At 38.1% G+C, this 20,285-nt stretch overlaps 1 protein-coding gene across 16 annotated transcripts in view; it reads left to right on the top strand.

The window, feature by feature from the left end:
• Positions 1–20,285, top strand: part of LOC108313502 (amyloid beta precursor protein) — a 288,061-nt gene that overhangs the window by 70,979 nt on the left and 196,797 nt on the right. For all 16 annotated transcript variants that reach the window (XM_037743244.1, XM_037743239.1, XM_037743237.1 and 13 more), the window contains exon 3: positions 10,999–11,128. In XM_037743244.1, the coding sequence (XP_037599172.1) occupies positions 10,999–11,128 (130 nt within the window). The remainder of the gene's footprint in view (positions 1–10,998; positions 11,129–20,285) is intronic.

Below are 20,285 nucleotides of genomic sequence, written 5' to 3'. Positions count from 1 at the left end.
TTAGTAGAGACGGGGTTTCACCATGTTGGCCAGGGTGGTCTCGATCTCTTGACCTCATGATCTGCCTGCCTCGGCCTCCCAAAGTGCTGGGATTACAGGCGTAAGCCACCATGCCTGGCCTCTTTTTTCATTCTGTAGTATGTATGAAATTAAAATAAATAAAAAGCAAACAACAGAGGTGGTCTTTTTAATCTTACCAAGTTGGAAGGTATATTGTATACATCATCCAGTGGGAGAAGTCCTGGTACATTCTTGACCATTATTACTTTGCTATGAACACCTTCCAACCTTGTAGGCGAAAAATTGACTGACAGATCATAGGCACATATATGGTATGGTTTTGGAATTGGAAAGATCCCAAGATTCTTATTAACTGAGACAGTTTTTGAATAGAGGGATCAGGCTACGTATATGTGAGTGTGGATATATTTTATTCATTAGTGGTCTGTATAAATGTAAGGATTGCCTTACTGACCATAGGATTTATTCTAGGGCTAAAAAAGTTGAGTTTGGATATTTTAAAACAAGAAGATCAGCCCTAGATTGAAAGAGAATATGAGAATCTAGGCTATGTGTACACATCTGCTCGTGTCTTCACATTTGTGTCCTGGCCTATTTATTTTGGTTTCTGTCCCATCTTCCCCCCGCACCCCATTTGTTTTCATTCAGCTCTTTGAAATTAGAATAGCTTAGCCATCAAACAAGGCTCTTTGACAGTATTTTTCAACTCTGAATATGAAAGTGTAGCTGTAACAATATATTTATATAGAATGTCAGAAGCAGAGTTGGGCCAGATTATTGGGAAATATGCAAATGCCCTGCAGCATTTTACCGCCTTTGCTTTTACATAAGGCCATCATTTGGAAACATAGCACGCTGATGGGTCCCATTTGCAGTAGCGTTTCATCAGCTGCACGGTGCCTCTCAGCTCCTCATTAAGTTGCAAGCAGAGAACGTTTTCGTTTTCCAATTCTCTTTCTCAATTAAATTAGAGATTCTATTTTTAGTATTCCTCACTATTCAAAGCATTTATGTTGAGAACAGTTTAAGGTATGATTTTTCTTTGTATTCCAGAAATATTGAAAGCATGTCATTGAAATCCAGAAACAGAAGTATATAATATTGTCTAGGACATGCCTTGTCTTGGCTTACAGGTATTGATCGACTTACGACCTGTGCAACTTATGACCATTCGACTTTACGACCACAATCGCTAGCCACGACTGCTCCGAGTCTGGCAGCGCAAACGTTGCCCAGCTGGGCATACGACCGTGCAGACCAGCTTCCGGCAGCACTACCATCTCCGCATGCATATAGCCTACTCAACTTACGACCAAATTGTGTTACGACTGGTCTGTCGAAACCAATCGTGGTCATAAGTTGAGCACTAGTTGTATATGCCAGAGTCTCAGTAGTTTAAAATTTATAATTAATATACTCTTTGAATGCCTAGAAATGGCCTCTGTTTTAGTTGGTCCAGTTTCGTCTTACATAAAATGGAGCAATTACTAACTCGGAGGACTATGCTGTGCTACACATAAAGCATTTGCAATGATGTCTGCTACTTAGGAATCCCTCAGTTATGACATTTTCCTTACTGTCTTCTTGGATATGTTCTTTGAAAAAGGAATTGGTATGGGAAAGCTTTGAGAAGATGAAAATATACAACATAGGCTAGCTCGGAAACATTTTGTTACAGAGCGTTGGATTCTCTGTTTCATGTATATATTCATGTATGCTAGCTGCAGTCATGCAGGTATAATTTGGCTCTTGGGGCTTTTTTCCTTTTTCACATGCCGTTATCAATTTAGAAAGCTGGCTGTTTCCTCTGGACTAAATTTATTTATTTATTTAAATTTTCAGTGCTTTAAATGCAAAATTCTAAGCATATGTACAAGTGGAAAGAATAGTAAAGTGGACCTTCCCATCTACCTGTCACTCAATTGCAGTAATAATCAAATTTAGTCATGCTTGTTCCTGAGTAAGTCTGGAATGCAAGATTTCTATCTTAACTATTCAGGGTCTCCAGCAGTTCCGACAAAACACATGCAAGTTTGTTGCTCACCTCTGTTAGTGACCTGTAAATTAAGATGTGCTAATGTATCACGTATTACTCATTGACCTTCTGCTTATAAGTTTAAAACAATTTATTAGTACCACATAGTTTTTATAGTGTTTTCAAAAAGAAATATCTCTGAGAATTTGGTTAAAGATGAATTTAAAAATTGAATGACTAAATAGAAAAGTAGGCAAACTGTTTTCAGAATTAGTAGCAATTTCCAATTCCATTTACTCTGTTCATTAACTTTGTTTTCAGCCGTTTGTTACCCACATTTGATTTTGTGTTTTTGAAATGCCTTTGGTCATTTTAGGACTTGCGGCATCACCACTGGTCCTAGGTGCCCTGTTTACAAAAGGGACTTTTAGGTTCTCCATTTGTCCTTTGTGTTGGGAACAGAGACACGTTTCTGTAGGACTCTGTCAACATATGTCTTTAAAAAGGTTTTTTTTTTTTGTTTTCAATATTTCTCTTCTTGGCTTTCTTAAATATCATCAGTGTCTTTTCTTGCTTTATGTATTTAGCAGCTTAAATGTCATCTTGTCTGAGATCAATATATTTCCAACTTGGAGAGATAGTGAAAAAGAGGCTTCAGATTTTTAAAATTTGGAACAAAAAAATTCTGATGGTGACCAGATTTCAAGGTATTTTTCAGTAGACAAAACTACTTAGACTACGAATAATAAGCTTTTAATATTGATCTAAAATTGTTTTTATTCTACCTCTTTACTGGTGTTAGTATTTGGAATCTCTTATGCACTCATAACACTTCATGTATTGATACATTCACTTTCAACGATAAAAATGGCTCTATGACCAGGTAGGTAGGCTGCTTTTCAGATTCCTGTGCTAACTAAATGAATGGGTCCCGTTAGCCTAAGTGAGAGCTTGCCCCGTCACTCTTCCTAAATGTCTTTCTTAGCTGAGTGCTTGTTTATATTAATCTACTGCTTCTTATAGCAGATGCTGTGATTTGTATAAGCTGTCATATCTACTTGGAAGAACAATATTGAAAGGCATTGAGATACTTATTTTCCTGAAAATCTCATAATCCAACAACTATTTAGAATATCTTGTTTAAGAAATAGATTTATAATACCCAATGGGAACTTAATAAACACTGAATGTCCCTGATTGAATGGATTCTGACCTTAGCCAGAAATAATCATTAAATATTTATCAGACACTTACTGTGCTATCCCAGGGTTGGCCACTGTTGAGGGAACACCAGATGAATCATATTGCCCCTGCCCTCAAGGATTGTATATTCTAATAGGACAGACAGCCCATCAGCAAAATAGGAGGTAGAAAGTGGTCAGGGATCAGATAACGCGATCAAGGATAGCGGAGGCTGAAGGGGTAGGATAGATTGGTCTGCGCACAGAGATTGAGGGGATCATGCAATAGGAATTAGTGAACCAGCATGTGAGCTGGGCCTTTTTCTTGGCATTTGTTCAATTGGAAAGAGCATAAAGCTACTGAAGTAGCTTATGTTTAGAGACAGGGCTTATTGAAGGGGACAAGGGGTCTCCTGGAATCCAAATGCACATCCTAAGACTCACAAGAGTTAAAGGGCACCTGGGCACCCATCAGATCCTGTCTCTGCCTGCTCCAGTCTTGTCTGTTTCTCACCTTCCCTTGTCTCCCTAGTTATTTCCCTATTTTCTGGGACTGATTGCTACTTCCAGATGCCTAGTTTGAGTCCACCCATGGGTTTTTTGGGGGTTTTCTTTGTTTTTTTTTTTTTTTGAGGNGGGGAGGTTGCATGCAGTGACCTGAGATCAAACCAGACTCTGTCTCAAAAAAACAAAAAAAATCTTTTGAAATCTGCACAGTTTTGTTGTTTTTTTTTTTTGAGGCAGGGTCTCGCCCTGTTGCCCAGACTGGAGTGCAGTGACATGATCACGGTTCACTGCAGCCTCGACCTTCTCGCTTAAGCTGTCCTCCCACCTTGGCCTCCCGGGTAGCTGGGACTGTAGGCACAAGCCGCCATGCACCCATGGGTGTAGACGTGCCACCTCTGGCTCAGACTTATCCTCACCGCTAGTCAAGTTTCTTCCTTATCTAGCGACAGCCTGTGTGTGTTCATGAAAGCCCTTGAGGTAGAGAATGCCATGTACAGTTTGGTTTTCATGGGCTCTAATGAGCTGTAGGGATGGCGCTGCAGAGTTGAAATACAGTCACTAATGAGTCTTCCTTCAGAGGGCTGAGGGTGGGAGCACCACATAAAAGGAGTTGGGGGTCAGCAGCCTCCTGATAGTCTGAAAGCCAAAGGTAATGGATGTGGGGCTCCACGGGGAGGCTATAGCATGCCACATTGTGTTTTCTGCCCTTCAGGAAAGTTCCTTTCCACCAGGCAGGCAGTACAGATAGGTACTTAACAGCGATGATGTGAGGCACACTGATAAATACCAGAAAACATTCCCTAAGAGGGGTTAGCATTATTTCACCATGAGAGGAGGAGGTTTGTCTAGATGGGGAGACTCCAATGGGCTTGGGCATTTGAAGTGTAGTCTAAGGGATCTTAGGTAAGAGTGTGTTTGGAACACAGTATTTATGTATGTATTTATACAGCAAATGCTCTGTGTGGCTGTAATTTTGGAAAATTTGTAGGAATTGAGGACAGAGTATTTTTCTACTAGCTGACAGAGGCCTGGGTTTGCTTCTGCTTTAAGTATAAATATCTCGAGTCCTTTTTTAAAAAAGAAAGTCAAAAAAATGATTGGAGTTGGGTTTCACGTAAGAAACATTTTAGAAAAGGAGTATGAGAAGCAACCAAGTCCCAGGAAGCTTTGCTTGTGTTATTTATGAGAAGGGGACCAGAAGAAAACCCAGGTATTCTGATTCCCAATGAAGTGGTTTTTCTTTCTTTTTTTCCATGTCGCTATTGTACTGTAAAAACGCAACTACTCTACCTAATCCATTTTATTTCCAATAAATTTACTTCATTATTGCAAAAAAAAAAGAAAAGGAGTATGAGACGGGATTTGCTGATGTTTGCTGTATTTGCAGATTATTTGCACTAGCAGTACATGTATGTTTTGGAAAACACATGCAAATTAAACAGCTGAAGGAACTTTTATTTTTATTTCCTATGTGAGATTTGAGATGTTGCAAATGAAATATTAAAACATTGAACTGATGATTATAATTATAGTAGTCCTTCCTTATCTGCAGAGGATATATTCTAAGAACCCCAGAGAATGCCCAAAACCTTGGATAGTACCAAATCCAATATATACTATATTTTTTCCTATATGTACATACCAGTGATAAACTTGAATTTACAGATTAGGCATAGTGAACAATTAACAACTAATGATAAAACAGGACAATTATGACATTATGTTACCATCCCTACTCTTGTGCTTTGGGGCCATTATTAAGTCAAATGAGAGTTACTTGAACACAAGTGCTATGATCAGGTGACCAATGGGCAGGTAGCATATACAGCATGGAGACGCTGGAAAAGGGATGATTCATTGTCTGGACAAATTAGAGTTTGGGTATGGGTTTGAGATTTCATCACACTACTCAGAATGGTGTGCAATTTAAAACTTATTGTTGGCCAGGGAGGGGTGGCTCATGCTTGTAATGCTAGCACTTTGGGAGGCCAAGACAGGAGGCTGTCTTGAAGCCAAGAGTTTGAGACCAGCCTGGGCAACATAGGATGACCCCGTCTCTTTCCTAAAATTAAATATAAAAGAAAAATAAAACTTCTTGTTTATTTCTAGAACTTTCCATTTAATATTTTTGGCCCGAAACCATGGAAAGCAAAACCATAGATAGGGAGGATTACTGTAATTATGATAAAAATCAGGAACTTATCTAGCCATGAGGACATTTGTGTTTCTGATTATTTTAATTTGTATTCTTGACTAAAATGATGAACTATATTTATATCTTTAAATGAACTATATTAATATCTTTATAAAAACAAATGAACTATATATTTAGTTCATAAAAATGCTTTTTTTTTCTCTCTGGATATATACTGGGGCTATTTAATAAAAACCTAGGTATGATATTGGGGGTTTTCATAGGAATTTTAAATTTTAACATGTTTCTCTTTGTTTTGTTTTGTTGTTTGCTTTCTGAGTTGGGAGTTGGTTGTGCATGTGGCAATTGCTTTATCTAAAGAGTCTTGCTCTGCTTCAGAAGAAATTTTGTTACCTTGATTGCTAATGTTTTCCCCCTTTAAATAAACCTCCTGATCTTAGAACCGCAAAATTGTTCTTTGCCAAATTTAAATTAGTAATCCCTTATCTCTGAATAAAAGTAACTGAATCAGGTTGAATTTACTGAGTCAATTTTAATAATTAGGGCAGTACAAAAACTACGCATGGGCTTTATGTAGTTCAAATTTTACAGTGTCCACAGACATCTTCATATTAACAATTGCCATTGTCAGTGTTAGGGAGAGAGAAGCTGTGGCACAGAAAATAACACATATGTCCTAGATTTCATGGTGGGAATTGGAGGCAAATTCTGTGTTTGGCTGATTTTAGGGAAAAGCTCCATCTTCATGGATTTTAATTTGTCAATTTTCAATTCTGCCTGCTTGGAAATAGTCAACCTAATCAGGGCCCGTTACTGTCCTGTCACACCAACTATTACCATAGGAATCTGAAGATGTTACGCAACCCAACGTGAAAAAGAGATCCAGTTCTTCTGGTAATCAGTTTGAACCTACAAACAATGTGTTGGTTTTACGTTGTAAAGAGGGAACCATGAGGTGAATATGTCTGCTACTGGGTTTGTAGAAAACCAAGGGGTCCTGAGGAAGTTCTCAACTGGGTTGTATTTCAGTGCAGTGGCAGCTAGAATCCCTTTAGAAAATGCAGTAATTCACACTTCACTGCACATAAAGTCGTGTCCCTCAGGGTGGACTCTCAAGTGTCATAGAGTTTATGACTCATGAGGGCTATAATTTTGTGATCTAATAAACAGTAAAGATGGTGGGAGAGTTATATTCCTGTGCAAAAAGCCACTTCACCTTTCATTATATAGAAAAAAGCCAGGGGATTATTAACATTTTTAGTGGCATTTTAAAGTTGAGCATTTTCTGGGATCTGAAGTGGCTACATTGAGATATTAAGATACTTAAGAACAAAGTAAAATACAGAGAAGTATTAATGGCTGGATCCCTCTGGAGCTGGGTTACTGTGGCAGTGGTTTCAAGAATAACTCTCTCAACACCCACCCCAGGATTCTAATTTAGAGTTTTGTGTGTGTGTGTCCTCATAGCATATACCTCTACCACTGAGTTTCTCCCTTGCTGCTGCACTGATTGATACCTTATTTTTAAATTTTTGTTTTTAAGATAGACTGTTTCTTAGAGCAGTTTTAGGTTCACAGAAAAATTGAGAGGAAGGTATAGAGGTTTCCCATACACCTGCTCCCTCCACACATGCTCAGCCTCTCCTATTAGCATCTTCTGGGGAGTGGTACCTTTGTTACAGTCGCTGAACTGATTGACACATCACCATCACTAGAAGTCCATGGTTTCCCTGAGCTTCACTCTCGGTGGTACACATTTTCTGGGTTTGGACAAATGTATAATGACCTCTGTTCATCACTGCAGTATCATTGAGAGTTTCACTGCCTAAAAATCCTCTGTGCTTTCCCTGTTCATCCTCCGCCTCCGCTGCCCAAGCCTCTGGCAACCACTGATCTTTTTAGTCTCCATAGTTTTGCCTTTTCCAGAATGTCATATAGTAGGAATCACACACAGTATGGAACCTTTTCAGATGGGCTTCTTTCATTGAGCAGTATTAGTTAAGTTCCTCCATGCCTTTTCATGGGTTCATTTAAGTGCTGAGTAACATTCCATTGTCTAGGTGTGTACCCCATAATATTATTTATCCATTCACAGTACCTTATTTTTTAACTGATTTTTGGGCGGACTGGGACTAAGGTGAGATAAACAAGGAGTTGAGATTAAGAATGTTTAATGAGGCTGGGCGCAGTGGCTCACGCTTGTAATCCCAGCACTTTGGGAGGCCAAAGCGGGTGGATCACCAGGTCAGGAGTTCAACACCCGCCTGTTCAACACAGTGAAACCCCGTCTCTACTAAAAATACAAAAATTAGCTGGACGTGGTGGCAGGCGCCTGTAATCCCAGCTACTTGGGAGGCTGAGGCAGGAGAATCCCTTGAACCTGGGAAGTGGAGGTTGCATTGAGCCGAGATTGCACCACTGTATTCTAGCCTGGGCGGACAGAGCCAGACTCCATCTCAAAAAAATAAAAACATTTAAAAAAAAGAATGTTTAATGAAATATTTTTAAGAATCAAAATGACTGCAAAAATCCTCCACGATGAACAAAATAACATTTTAAACAAAGATTGAGTCATGCTGAGCCCTCTGAATGTCACTGACAATCACAAGCAAAATTCTGTGTGTCATCTAACTCAGAGATTATCTTGCTCAGAAACGTTGTTCTCCCTCCAGGGAAGGCACTGCTTCTCCTTCTACCTGAGAAGATAGCCTTCTCATTTCAAAGTTCTTTTCTCAGAATCCTCAAAGTGTTGCCCGTAGAGGTGGGGATGCCCTCTTTTCCTCTTCACTTTTGTTGCCAAACCACCCTTCCTTTCTGTTCTGTAAAAGCATCGCCCCCGACCCCGTCATACGTGAAGTGCATGCTTTCAGACTAGATCACCTCACTTCCCCACCTTGGCCATCTGCAGACCTCTTTCTGCCTCATCAGCGTTCCCCACTCAGACTTTGTCATGTGGTGTAGCTCCTCATTTCATGATTCTTAAGTGATCCTATTATCGATCTCAGTGATTCTTCCAGTATTCCAGTTTCTCAGTTCATTATTCTCATTCCTCCAATGACCTTGTTTTCAATATTCTCCATCACCCATTCCTTAAAATGGTCATGCTGCACTCCTTGCAATGACCAATCTGCAACTCCTCTAAAATTTTAATTTCCATTATCTGACTCTGCAGTTACTACGTGTTACCACCTCACTGTCTCCAGTCCTGTACACCACACATTCTTTAGCCCCTAGAGTGTGATTAGTGGACTCACCTCCTTTGGTCCTACCACCTTTTTTTTTTAGACGGAGTCTCACTCTGTCACCTTAGGCTGGAGCACAGTAGTGCGATCTTGGCTCAGTACAATGTCTGCTTTTTGGGTTCAAGCAGTTTTCCTGCCTCAGCCTCCTGAGTAGCTGGGATTACAGGCACGCACCACCATGCCCAGCTAATTTTTTGTATTTTTAGTAGAGACGGGGTTTCACCATGTTGACCAGGATGGCCTCGATCTCTTGACCTCGTGATCCACCCGCCTCGGCCTCCCAAAGTGCTGGGATTACAGGCTTGAGCCACCGCGCCCGGCCCTAACTTTTATATTTTTAGTAGAGATGGGGTTTCACCATGTTGGCCAGGCTGGTCTCAAACTCCTGATGTTGTAATCTGTCCGCCTCGGTCTCGCACAGTGCTGGGATTACAGGTCCTATGACCTTTTAAGTGTGTATAACTCCCCTCATGTTCTTACTTTTGCTACTTCAGATTACACGGCCCAGCGTTCTAATCATTTCCTTTCTTATACGGTCATTTCTCTCTATTAATTGTTATTTATCTGGCAAAACAGTCACCCTGTCGAAATGCAAAATTTATGCAAGGGAATGCACATTTTAGAAATAGATTTTTGTGTCTATGTTTTTCTTTCGTATCTCCACTCATTAATAAATAGAAGTGGTTTGATGGTTCACAAATGTAATTTAATTGATCAAGTTTCACATTTCATTCTAAGTGCTCAGTAAACGCCATGGTTCATTCACAACAGTAATCAAAGCAAGGGGCTGTAGTTAGTTATAGGAGCAAAGAGAATTCATGGGTTTATTTTTATCTAAATGATACCCTTGAGAACTTTTTGATAAATTATTTTTATGTAAATTACTTGGAATAAGAGCAGGATTTTTATACTGAAAACTTTCTATATGTGGTATCCTGTAAAATGTCCGATTAGTGAGATATAGGAGGAGGCTGAATTTAAATAAAGCGAATATTCCCAGCCACATCTATAATATTTATTTAGGACATTACAGACTATTATCCCACACCAATTTATTTCATAGCAAAAATCACCTCACACTTGTAAGAATCCTGTGTTTCCCCTTCTTGTTTCTATTTTAGCTTTCCTGGAAAAATAATATTTTAAGTCTGAATGAATGCCATAAATTAAAAGTTGCATTGCTTAGTATTTTTTTTTTTTTTTTTTTTGAGATGGAGTCTCGCTCTGTAACCCAGATGGGAGTGCAGTGGTGCAATCTCGGCTCACTGCAACCTCTGCCTCCCGGGTCCTGGTTCAAGCAGTTCTCTACCTCAGCCTCCCAAGTAGCTGAGATTACAAGCACTAGCCACCGTGCCCAGCTAATTGTTGTATTTTTTAGTAGAGATGGGGTTTCACAATGTTGACCAGGCTGGTCTCAAACTCCTGACCTCGTGCTCCGCCCATCTCCGTCTCCCAAAGTGCTGGGATTACTGGTGTGAGCCACTGCACCTGGCCGCATTGCTTAGTATTTTGAATGGAATGACTAGGTGCTTGTCATTTGCATCTTTTCCTTTCTACTGAATTTCTTTAGTTTGGTCAGCAGTAGAGCAGTCTTGACTGTTAGGGGGTAGCAGTACAGGTTGAGTATCCCAGATTTAAAAATCCTAAGTCTGAAATGCTCAAAAATCCAAAACTTTTTGAGTGCCAACATGATGCTCAAAATAAATGCTCTTTGGAGTATTTTAGACTTTTTGCATTTGAGGTGCTCAGCCATTAAGCATATAATGCAGATGTTCCAAAATTGGAAATATTTGGAGACCTTTAGCACTTATGGTCCCAAGCATTTTGGATAAGGGACACTCCACCTGTACCTTACATGCTTGTACATGTCAGCCCCTGCCTCAAGTAACAATTTATGCTTTTTGTGTGCTCTTCCAGGTCTACCCTGAACTGCAGATCACCAATGTGGTAGAAGCCAACCAACCAGTGACCATCCAGAACTGGTGCAAGCGGGACCGCAAGCAGTGCAAGACCCATCCCCACATTGTGATTCCCTACCGCTGCTTAGGTGAGCCGGCCAGCCGCGGAGCTGGTGCTGACTGGGGACCTGGTCTTAAGGAATAAAATGAAGCTGCGCCTCTTAGGTCACATACATAGACTTGCTCTTCATCACATTGCCACTCTGTGTTGTACTGTGTTTTGGACTCTTGCGGTTACATTCTGTGCACTGACACTACAGGAGCAGTATTTTTAAGTTCCCTGCCTCAGAATGAATTTACCCAGGGTGTTTATTGAAATTACAAATTCCGGGGCCAGTCCCATGACTCCTGAATGAAAAATGCCTAGTAGTAGATCTGGGAATTCTTATTTTAACGTATCCCATAGATGATTCTTATGTACACTAACTGTAGATTTGTGGAACTGGGGCCTTGTGCTTTTTTTCACATAGACTTCCTTTTATTTATTTATTTATTTTTTGAGATGGAGTCTCGCTCTGTTGCCTAGGCTGGAGTGCAGTGGCGCGATCTTGGCTCACTGCAACCTCCACTTGCTGGGTTCAAGCAATTCTCCTGCCTCAGCCTCTCGAGTAGCTGAGACTAGAGGCGTGTGCCACCACACTCAGCTAATTTTTATATTTTTAATAGAGACAGGGTTTCACCATGCTGGCCAGGCTGGTCTCGAACTCCTGACCTCGTGATCTGCCTGCCTTAGCCTCCCAGAGTGCTGGGATTACAGGTGTGAGCCACTGTACCCAGCCCACATAGACTTTCTAGGAGAAAGAATCTATTGTGAAGCTGCAGCATTTTGCTAATTTCTAAAAAAAATTTTAAAAGCTTTTCTACAATAAGTACTACTCTTATTTAGTGATGGTAGAGGAATTGGAATTGGGAAAGCTTTTATCTGCTTACATCAAACTGGAGGACAGTTTGATCACTAATGTTTACTGTGTGTTTCTTTCACAAGCCTCAAATTTACTTCAACCTTTTATTTAAAAAATTGAGTAGCTTTATGTGGTATCATGCTCTTTGCCTCTGGAAACTGTCATACTCCATATTTAATCTGACTTGGTTATTAGTCTGTTCCTAGTTGTTATTTTTATGTGTCCAGTCATTGCAGAAGTCAAGTTCTTAGTTCTGATATTTTATATCTAAATGTTTTCCACAAGTGTATTCATCAGTAGGTAGGTTGTAAATAGGATGTAGAGATTGTCTATGGAGATTGTAGACAAATATTGATGTACATTCTGATAACTTCTTGTAAAGGTTTAAAGGAATATTTCAAAGAAAATCCAACAGCAAACTTAGAAAGTAAAGGATAATTACTGAAGATTCTGGAGATCTATATAATAAATACATGGTCAAAAATGAACATCGTAAGAGCATACTGATTGCTGTTCATTCGTGTGCATAATTTGAGACGTAAAATGAAAACATTGTGCATTAGAATAAAGATTTCACCTGGTGGGTTTACTCGCAATGTAATTTACTCATAATGTAATTGATGAAGAGAGTGTAGAAAACTAGATTCTTAAACATTTGATAATTTAGGAGTTTCCTTGTTCCTCCTCACTCCTTGTTCCTAAATGCTTTATAAGGCCCCTTAACGCTTTTCTGGCTGATCAAAAAGTGCAGTTTAATAAGGTGAAAATAAGCAGCATTTAAATGCTAGATACAGAACTCCTACCCAACAAAATATAGAGGTCATCTGTCTCCAGAAACTGTGCATTTTATGCTCAGTTATTACACCAAGAAATAATGCACAGAGACTTGACAGTTCAGTGCAAGTCAGGAAATAGATCATAAATCTGTTAATTTGATGGGCCAGGCTTTGTTAATGATTTCTTTCTCTTGGTTCTTACTTGTTCTCTGAAGTATTCCAAATACATTTTCATTAGAATGTAAGCTCACTGAGAACAGCTAGTAGGTCTTTGGATGGGCATTATTGCTCCTGGTATGACACTCAAAACTGTAGTCAAGTTTCAGAAGTGAACTTACGTTTCAATATCATTTTACATAGATCTTTCGGCCTTGTATTCTGTTGGGAATGTTTGTATTAAAGTTGATGGAAAGATGAAATCCACATTAAGATTGTAATTTACCACCTAGTGCCAATTGTTGTAGCAAATATCCTTTGAACCCCAAGTCTCTTTAATCCTCTCTGCTGACCACTTCTTTTGTCCCTGCTCTTCAGGCCTCCCCATCTCTGAAAAGCTCTCCTTCCTCTGAGATTTCGTGGCTCCAGCCTGTAATCCTAGCACTGTGGGAGGCTGAGGTGGGAAGATTACTTGAGCCCAGGATTTAGAGACCAGCCTGGGCAACATAATGAGACCCTATCTCTTAAAAAACAAAACAAAACCTCTCCTCCTTATGGTAGGAGTGAATTGAAACTCTGAGTGAACCAATAGTATAACAAGTATTAAAAAATGTAAAGGATGTCCTCAGATCTAAATATCAAGTCAGAAGATTTTATGATAATATAATTACACAGAGACAGTTCAAATATTTGCACTTGCTGTGATACACTGTATTATGCACCATTTAGGGAAACAACAGCCTAAGTAATGTGGTTTTAAATAATCTCATCTAACAAACACCTGTTTGTTAGTAAAGTTAATGACCTGTCCTCACCTTATGTTTTTAACCATTATGGGAAGAGAACCACTTGAAAATGTATCATTCCACTGACAAATAATGACAGAGCTCTGGTGTACAGGCTGGAGATTGGCAAGGAGAAATGGAGAGAAGCCCGTAAAATAATTCTTTCTCTGGGAAGGAGTTAATTCCTGCCAAGACTTTGCCATTAGCAGTTATCAGATTTCTCTTTCATCCTCTGAACAGATTCTGGGCTCTTTTGATGTGGAGGTGCATAATTCAAGAAGATGGGCCACTTGAGACATGTTAAGCAGTTTTCCCAGTTCTAGCTTAGTGTCCGATATGAAATAAGCATGTTGACACTAACTATTCTTGACTACTAATGGGGCTAGATAATCATGAGCTGTTTCCTGTGGGTACTTGGCCTGTTTGAATCGTTTTACCATATTTTCACATTTTATGAGTCACTGGTCTTTTTCCATTGGACCTGAAATTAGACCCTAAGATGACAAGCAGAGCATATGTTGTCTCTTGCTTTGTTATTAACCTTAGATTAGAATTAAGGAATATAGGCACTGCTGTTTTCTTAGGTAGTGGCAAATTTTCCAAAAGTCTAAACCCAAAGTATATAAAGTAACCTAATAGAGTATGCAGAGCATACCTTGTCTTTCAGAAAAAGGAATTGAAAAACATAGATGTATAATTCATGTACATCTTACTTGCACTTAATAGGTAGGCAGTGTTGGGTCTTAGTCTCTCTTCACAGATGGTATACAAGTAGTGAGATCCAGAGGTTGGATCTTTTGCTATAAATCACAGCAAATACAGGGAAGAGTCAGCACTGCAGTCCAAGATCTCTTGATTCTTGGTCCAGTGTTGTTTTTTTTTTATAGTATACACAAAAATTTGAATTAGAGCAAATATTCACTTGATTTACAAAATACATTCATAGAGGAAAACCTTAGGAACTAGAGACAATAAATAACACTGAAAAGGAAACTTACAACTCTTGTTGCATTGATAAAGGAGACAACCATGGCCTAGTACAGGATAAATCTCCACATGGTCATGTTTTCTACTTTAGAGTAGTAATAGGTAACATTCTCACCTATTACTTGCTGCCTAAAAAAGCATTACTGTTCAGTAGTAACATAAGTATGCTCTAAAATCCCTGACTGTATCTAAATAATATGTTTTAGACAAAAGAGTTTTTTCTTTTTTTTTTTTACAGACCTAGCAAACAAAGTAAGATTGTCTTAAACATTAAGCATATTAAAATTCAAAGCAGAGTTTGGAGAGAGAAACATGCTTGTTATGTCTGCAATGTGACCTTCCTCACCTCTCTGTCAGGTGAAGGGTCTGGTGTGGCACTGGGTTATTTTTCTGTAATATTTGGCCTCGGACACAAGTGCTCTACATTTCTTATCCGCATGGGGAAAGTATGTCAGGTAGTTGTTGCCACTTTCTTCCCATGGAGTGGATAATTTCCCTTGAGAATAAGTTGGCTTTCTCATCTCACCCTTTGCTTTTGGTAGTACCCCTGGAACCAGAGGGTAAGATTCATCTTAATCATATGAACATTTTATTAATTATCCCATGTGGGATTCAAGCCCATCATTACTACCACTCAAGGAGAATATTTTCTTTGCAAAACTTTCAACACTTCCCATTTGAATGACTGCTCTTCATGGTGTAATACATCTACTGTTGAAATTGGCACTTTTCTGTACTTGTCTCTGACTAGCAAAGGCAAGGTACGTTGCATAAAATAAATTACTGTTGACTTATGAAGGCAAAGTCAGGTTAACAGCTTAATCCAAAAGAAGAATTAGAAGTTAAAGAATTTCTTCCTTAAATGTCATTCTGTTTCATTTGTAATTAAGACCTTCCAAATATGTAAGTAGTAATGACTAGAAATCTTCTCAGATGTGGTCAAATGAGAAAGGTATTCAACTCATATTAATTTTGAATTTTATTGTTTTAATACAATTTTAGGAAAAGCATGCCTTTCCTAGGTTTCTTGACTGCCTTTGTGTTCATTATCTACAGCTATCTTCCTTAGTATGGAAAGGATGTATTTGAATACTGTGACATATTATACCAGGGTAGTTCTTTGGATTCATGTAAACAGCAATTCTCTTGAGACACATAGTACAACATAATAGTCAGAAATGTCACATGAGAGTTCACCAAACTTTAAAAATGGAAGTGAGGATGGAAAAACATTTTTATTGTAGACTTTAAGGATCTTGTAAACCTCCACATGTAATCCAGTGTGATAGAGAGCTGGTGCCCATGGTCCCCACCGACCTGCATTGTGTAAATCCTACTAATTCTGAAGTCCTAGGGGATGCATGTGTGGGGGCTATTCATGCACTGTGGTGAGAATGATGACTTCACCATTCTCATTATTTAATGAGTCTGGCCTCTGCACACAAGGATGCAGATTCTTGAATGTTTCTTGATTGTTTACGTCATGGTCTCATAAGGAATGACCAGAATTGCTGGGCATTTCTTCATCAGGGAAGGCTAATCAGCCATCCTTGGAGAGACATCAGAAGACTCTTTTATATGTGGCCTTCCCATGGGACCTTTGAATGGTCCATGTTAATCATGCTTCAAAATCCGTATATGCCGTCTGATTCTCAACTAAGTAAAAGAAAACATGTACAGAAAAGAAATCTTTGTAGTGTTGATCTCTAAACACTGAGATTATAGGTAATTTTGATTAGCCTTTTTCTATGAATTTGTATAATAAGTGAGTAGCTTTTATCATCAGCAAAAGACAGACTATGAGATCAGTACATACAATTTTGTATCTGTATGTAGTACCATCGAATGATGATAGAAAAAAGTCGAAAGACTTGAAAGTTGACACAGATGATCATTAATTTATCTGTTGGTGGTTGAGCTTTTTACATACAGTATGGGAAAATAGTTTTTAAAACACCAGTCTGCCAAATAAAAAGAAAATAATCCATTCTTAGTATCTTCAGTGAAATTTAAGCAGCATTAATTATCACTAATTCTTCGGGAAGATTCTTGATCTTCCTTAATTTTTTTTCCCTGCAAAATTGCATATAGGAGCCACATTTGTTTCAGGCCAGAAGGAAGAATGGGAAGAGCTTACGTTTATCTCATAGATTCCTTCTGAGTGAGGAAGACTAGAAAGTGAAGTCCTCTTCCATTTGATTAAGCAGGAAAACGTGCAAAAATGGCGTCCTTCTAGAGGTCATCCTCCTTGGCTCACTGCAGCCCTTCCTTGGCCTTATGCCAAGTTCCACAGTGACCGCAATTCCATTGGCCCCTGCTTGATTTGCTTTCTAAAACTCAGGACTGGGGATGAGTTGAGAAGACTGACTTTTTTTTTTTTTTTAAGAATCACATTTTGAAAAGGATAAAGCATTAGTGGTGTTTCTTGGCTCCATTTTCAATTTTGTTGCTTTTCATTTTAATTATTGTACCTGCTATTGTGTCCTCTCTCTGGGAATTTAACAGCCCATGTTTTGATTGATAAGAACTATAATAGCATGGGTGATAAATACTTAGTTATGTCTTCAATTTTATCTTCTTTACTGGAGCTATAGTCAGGTGGAGTCATTAAAAAGAAACAACTTTTGAATAATTGCTGTTATGGCTTATGAGTGGGCTTTGTTGAGATTTTCTTGACACAGAATTCATCTATCTGTGTAGGTCCTAAATGATAGGTGAGAAAAGGAAACCCAGCTTATTGGGCATGATACTATCCCAAGGCTTGTTAGTAATTGCTTTGAAAAATTAATAGCAAGGCTAATGGACATCTCATTTGTAATTGCAAATATGTGCTGAAAAGAAATTTCCCTGATTACAAAAGTATATATGTTCAACATACAAAATTGAGAAGATGCAGCCGCTAGCTAAAAATTATCAAAACCATTTGGCATTCTTTCAGTCTACATTTTTTTCATGTATGTTTTGCTTTTGTTTTTAGTGTTTTATAATTGTTTCCTGTTTTGTGACTTGCTTTTTCCTCCTAACATTTTTAGAATATGTTATCTGTGAAACTAAATATTCTTGGAGAGCATAATTTTTAATATAGCATCACACCAGACACTATAATGTGTTTACTCTTTCTTTATGGTCGTTTAGGTGGTTTTCTTTATTTTGTGGTGGTGTAATAGTTGCTATAAATGATGCTGTCGTAAACATCCTGGTAGATAAATTTGTGTTTAGTTGATTTTTATGTAACAGTTATTGGCGGAATGCCTTGCAAATCTTAGATTTGGCATATTAAAATATATGTGCTACATAACTGTATATGAAAATATGGAGAAAATTTTTAATATTGATTTATGATCCTGAGTTTAACATTAGCATAGATAACCCTACGTTAAACTATGATTTTTTTAATTCATAGAGTAAAAGCACCTGCAATTTCTACTTAAAACCATTTAAAATTATTACTATTGAAATCCATTTAAACAATTTTAAATATTTCTTTTCCAAATTTTCAGCTTTAGAAACAGTTAATTGAATATTCGCAGAGAACTAAGTCCTAAAAAATTGACTAATAAAACTTACATGTTCATTGTGTACGTTTTGATTGATTACCTACAGGTATGAGCCCCTAGAGATGGGTGAAATGTGGGCCTTTGTCTTGCAGAGTTGATAACGAGCATGAAGCGCGGTGGGATTTCAGCTCAGGAATTTCAGGAAGATAGGAAGTAGTATTGTGAGCCAAGATTTCAAGGCAAGAAAGGAGATTTATTTTAGGTATTAAGACAGAAGGTCAACAAAGTCTTTAAGGTAGGAACTGAAACAATATGTATAGAACATGGTTCACAGTTTTCAGAAAGAAGAGGCAAATGGTCATAATAAGTGGTAGTTTTTAAAAAATCATTACTATTTTCATTTATTTATAATAAATACTATTATGTTATAATTTTAAAGTATATATCCAAATAATTATTTTCAAGATGGCATTGAAGGTATACTTCTTTTATGTATACACATAGTACTTTTTGCTTTTTGGCAACTAAGTTTATAATTTTTGAGGGCAGGAAATATTTTTGTTTTTCACTTAAAAAGAAATTATATTTTTATCAGTTTTCAACAGCAGTGCTTTATGCCAAAGAAAAATAAAGCAACACTTAAGATAGCAAAGAAAGCAAATGAAAAACAAGGATTTTTTTTCAGACGGAGTTTCACTTTTGTTGCCCAGTCTGGAGTGCAATGGCACGATCTCGGCTCACTGCAACCTCTACCTGCCGGGTTCAAGCGATTCTCCTGCTTTAGCCTCCCAAGTAGCTGGCATTACAGGTGCTCTTAACCCCCCAGCTAACTTTTGTATTTTTAGTAGAGACAGGGTTTTATCATGTTGGCCAACCTGGTCTTGAACTCCTGACCTCAGGTGATCCGCTCTCCTCGGCCCCCTAAAGGTCTAGATTACAGGTGTGAGCCACCACACCTGGCCAAAACAAGGATTTTATATTCAATCAAACTGACATGCAGATATGATCACATGAAACATGTCAACATACAATAACTCACGGCATATTTTCACATTATTTTCCTGCAGAATCTGCTAGAGAACTAAGTTTCAGATAACAAAAATGCCTAGAGAAAAACTGACATAAGGATGAGTAATGAGCAAAAACTAAGACTCAATGATGGCAAAAAGTATGATAATGTAGTATTCCACAGCTATGTGCTGTGACAATAAAGAGATTCTGTAACTTTAATGGGAAAGAATGAGAACATGTTCATAAAGAAATGTTAACTGTTTTTATATTAATAGTGTTAGTATTAGTGTGTAATTCTAAGCCTGGTACATAAGTAATGTGGCGTGACATAAATGAATAGTTATGCAATATTTTAATTTAATCGTCCCATGTATTTGAGAATCAGAATTTTTGATGTGGAAAAAGAAGCTTCATATGTAAAATATAGCCTATTAAAAAGATACCCCGTAGTCCTAAGTTTGACTTTTAAGTATCATTTCTCAGTATAAAATATCTTTGTAGATTTTAGATAACATTTTCCCCCATAAATACTGTCCATTGCAGGCCTAAAAAAAAACGACCATTTTCTAGTAAAAGACATCAGTGATCCTTGGAAAGCAAGAAATTTTGTAAAAGCTATTTTAATTCAGTCCTGTAAATAAATGAGCAGAAAAAAAAAATTTTTAACTGAAAAAGTGAGCAGAATCTTAGGAATCACCTGTGACTTTGGTTTTTCATATTTAGCCATTTTTTATAGGAATTACTAGCACTATTTGAGTTGGCCCACTAATTGTATATGTGTGTTGTAGCTTTCTCCAACAGATAATGGAATTTATAAATTAAAACTTTGAGATGATTAAGGGTTACAGGTGAATTTTACCCTCGTCATTTGCTTTCAAATGAATAGCTAAACATCTTTTGTGTTGATTTCTTATAGATACTGCTTTTGTTTGTTTGTTTATTGAGATGGAGTTTCACTCTTGTCGAGGCTGAAGCGCAGTGGTGTTAGCTCACTGCAACCTCTGCCTCCCGGGTTCAAGTGATTCTCCTGCCTCAACCTCCCGAGTAGCTGGGATAACAGATGGGCACCGCCACACCCAGCAAATTTTTGTATTTTTAGTAGAGACGGGGTTTTACCATGTTGGCCAGGCTG

The sequence above is a fragment of the Cebus imitator genome, unplaced genomic scaffold (genome assembly GCF_001604975.1).
Source record: "Cebus imitator isolate Cc_AM_T3 unplaced genomic scaffold, Cebus_imitator-1.0 Scaffold138, whole genome shotgun sequence".
NCBI classification, from domain to species: Eukaryota; Metazoa; Chordata; class Mammalia; order Primates; family Cebidae; genus Cebus; species Cebus imitator.
This window is presented reverse-complemented; position numbering and strand designations above follow the sequence as displayed.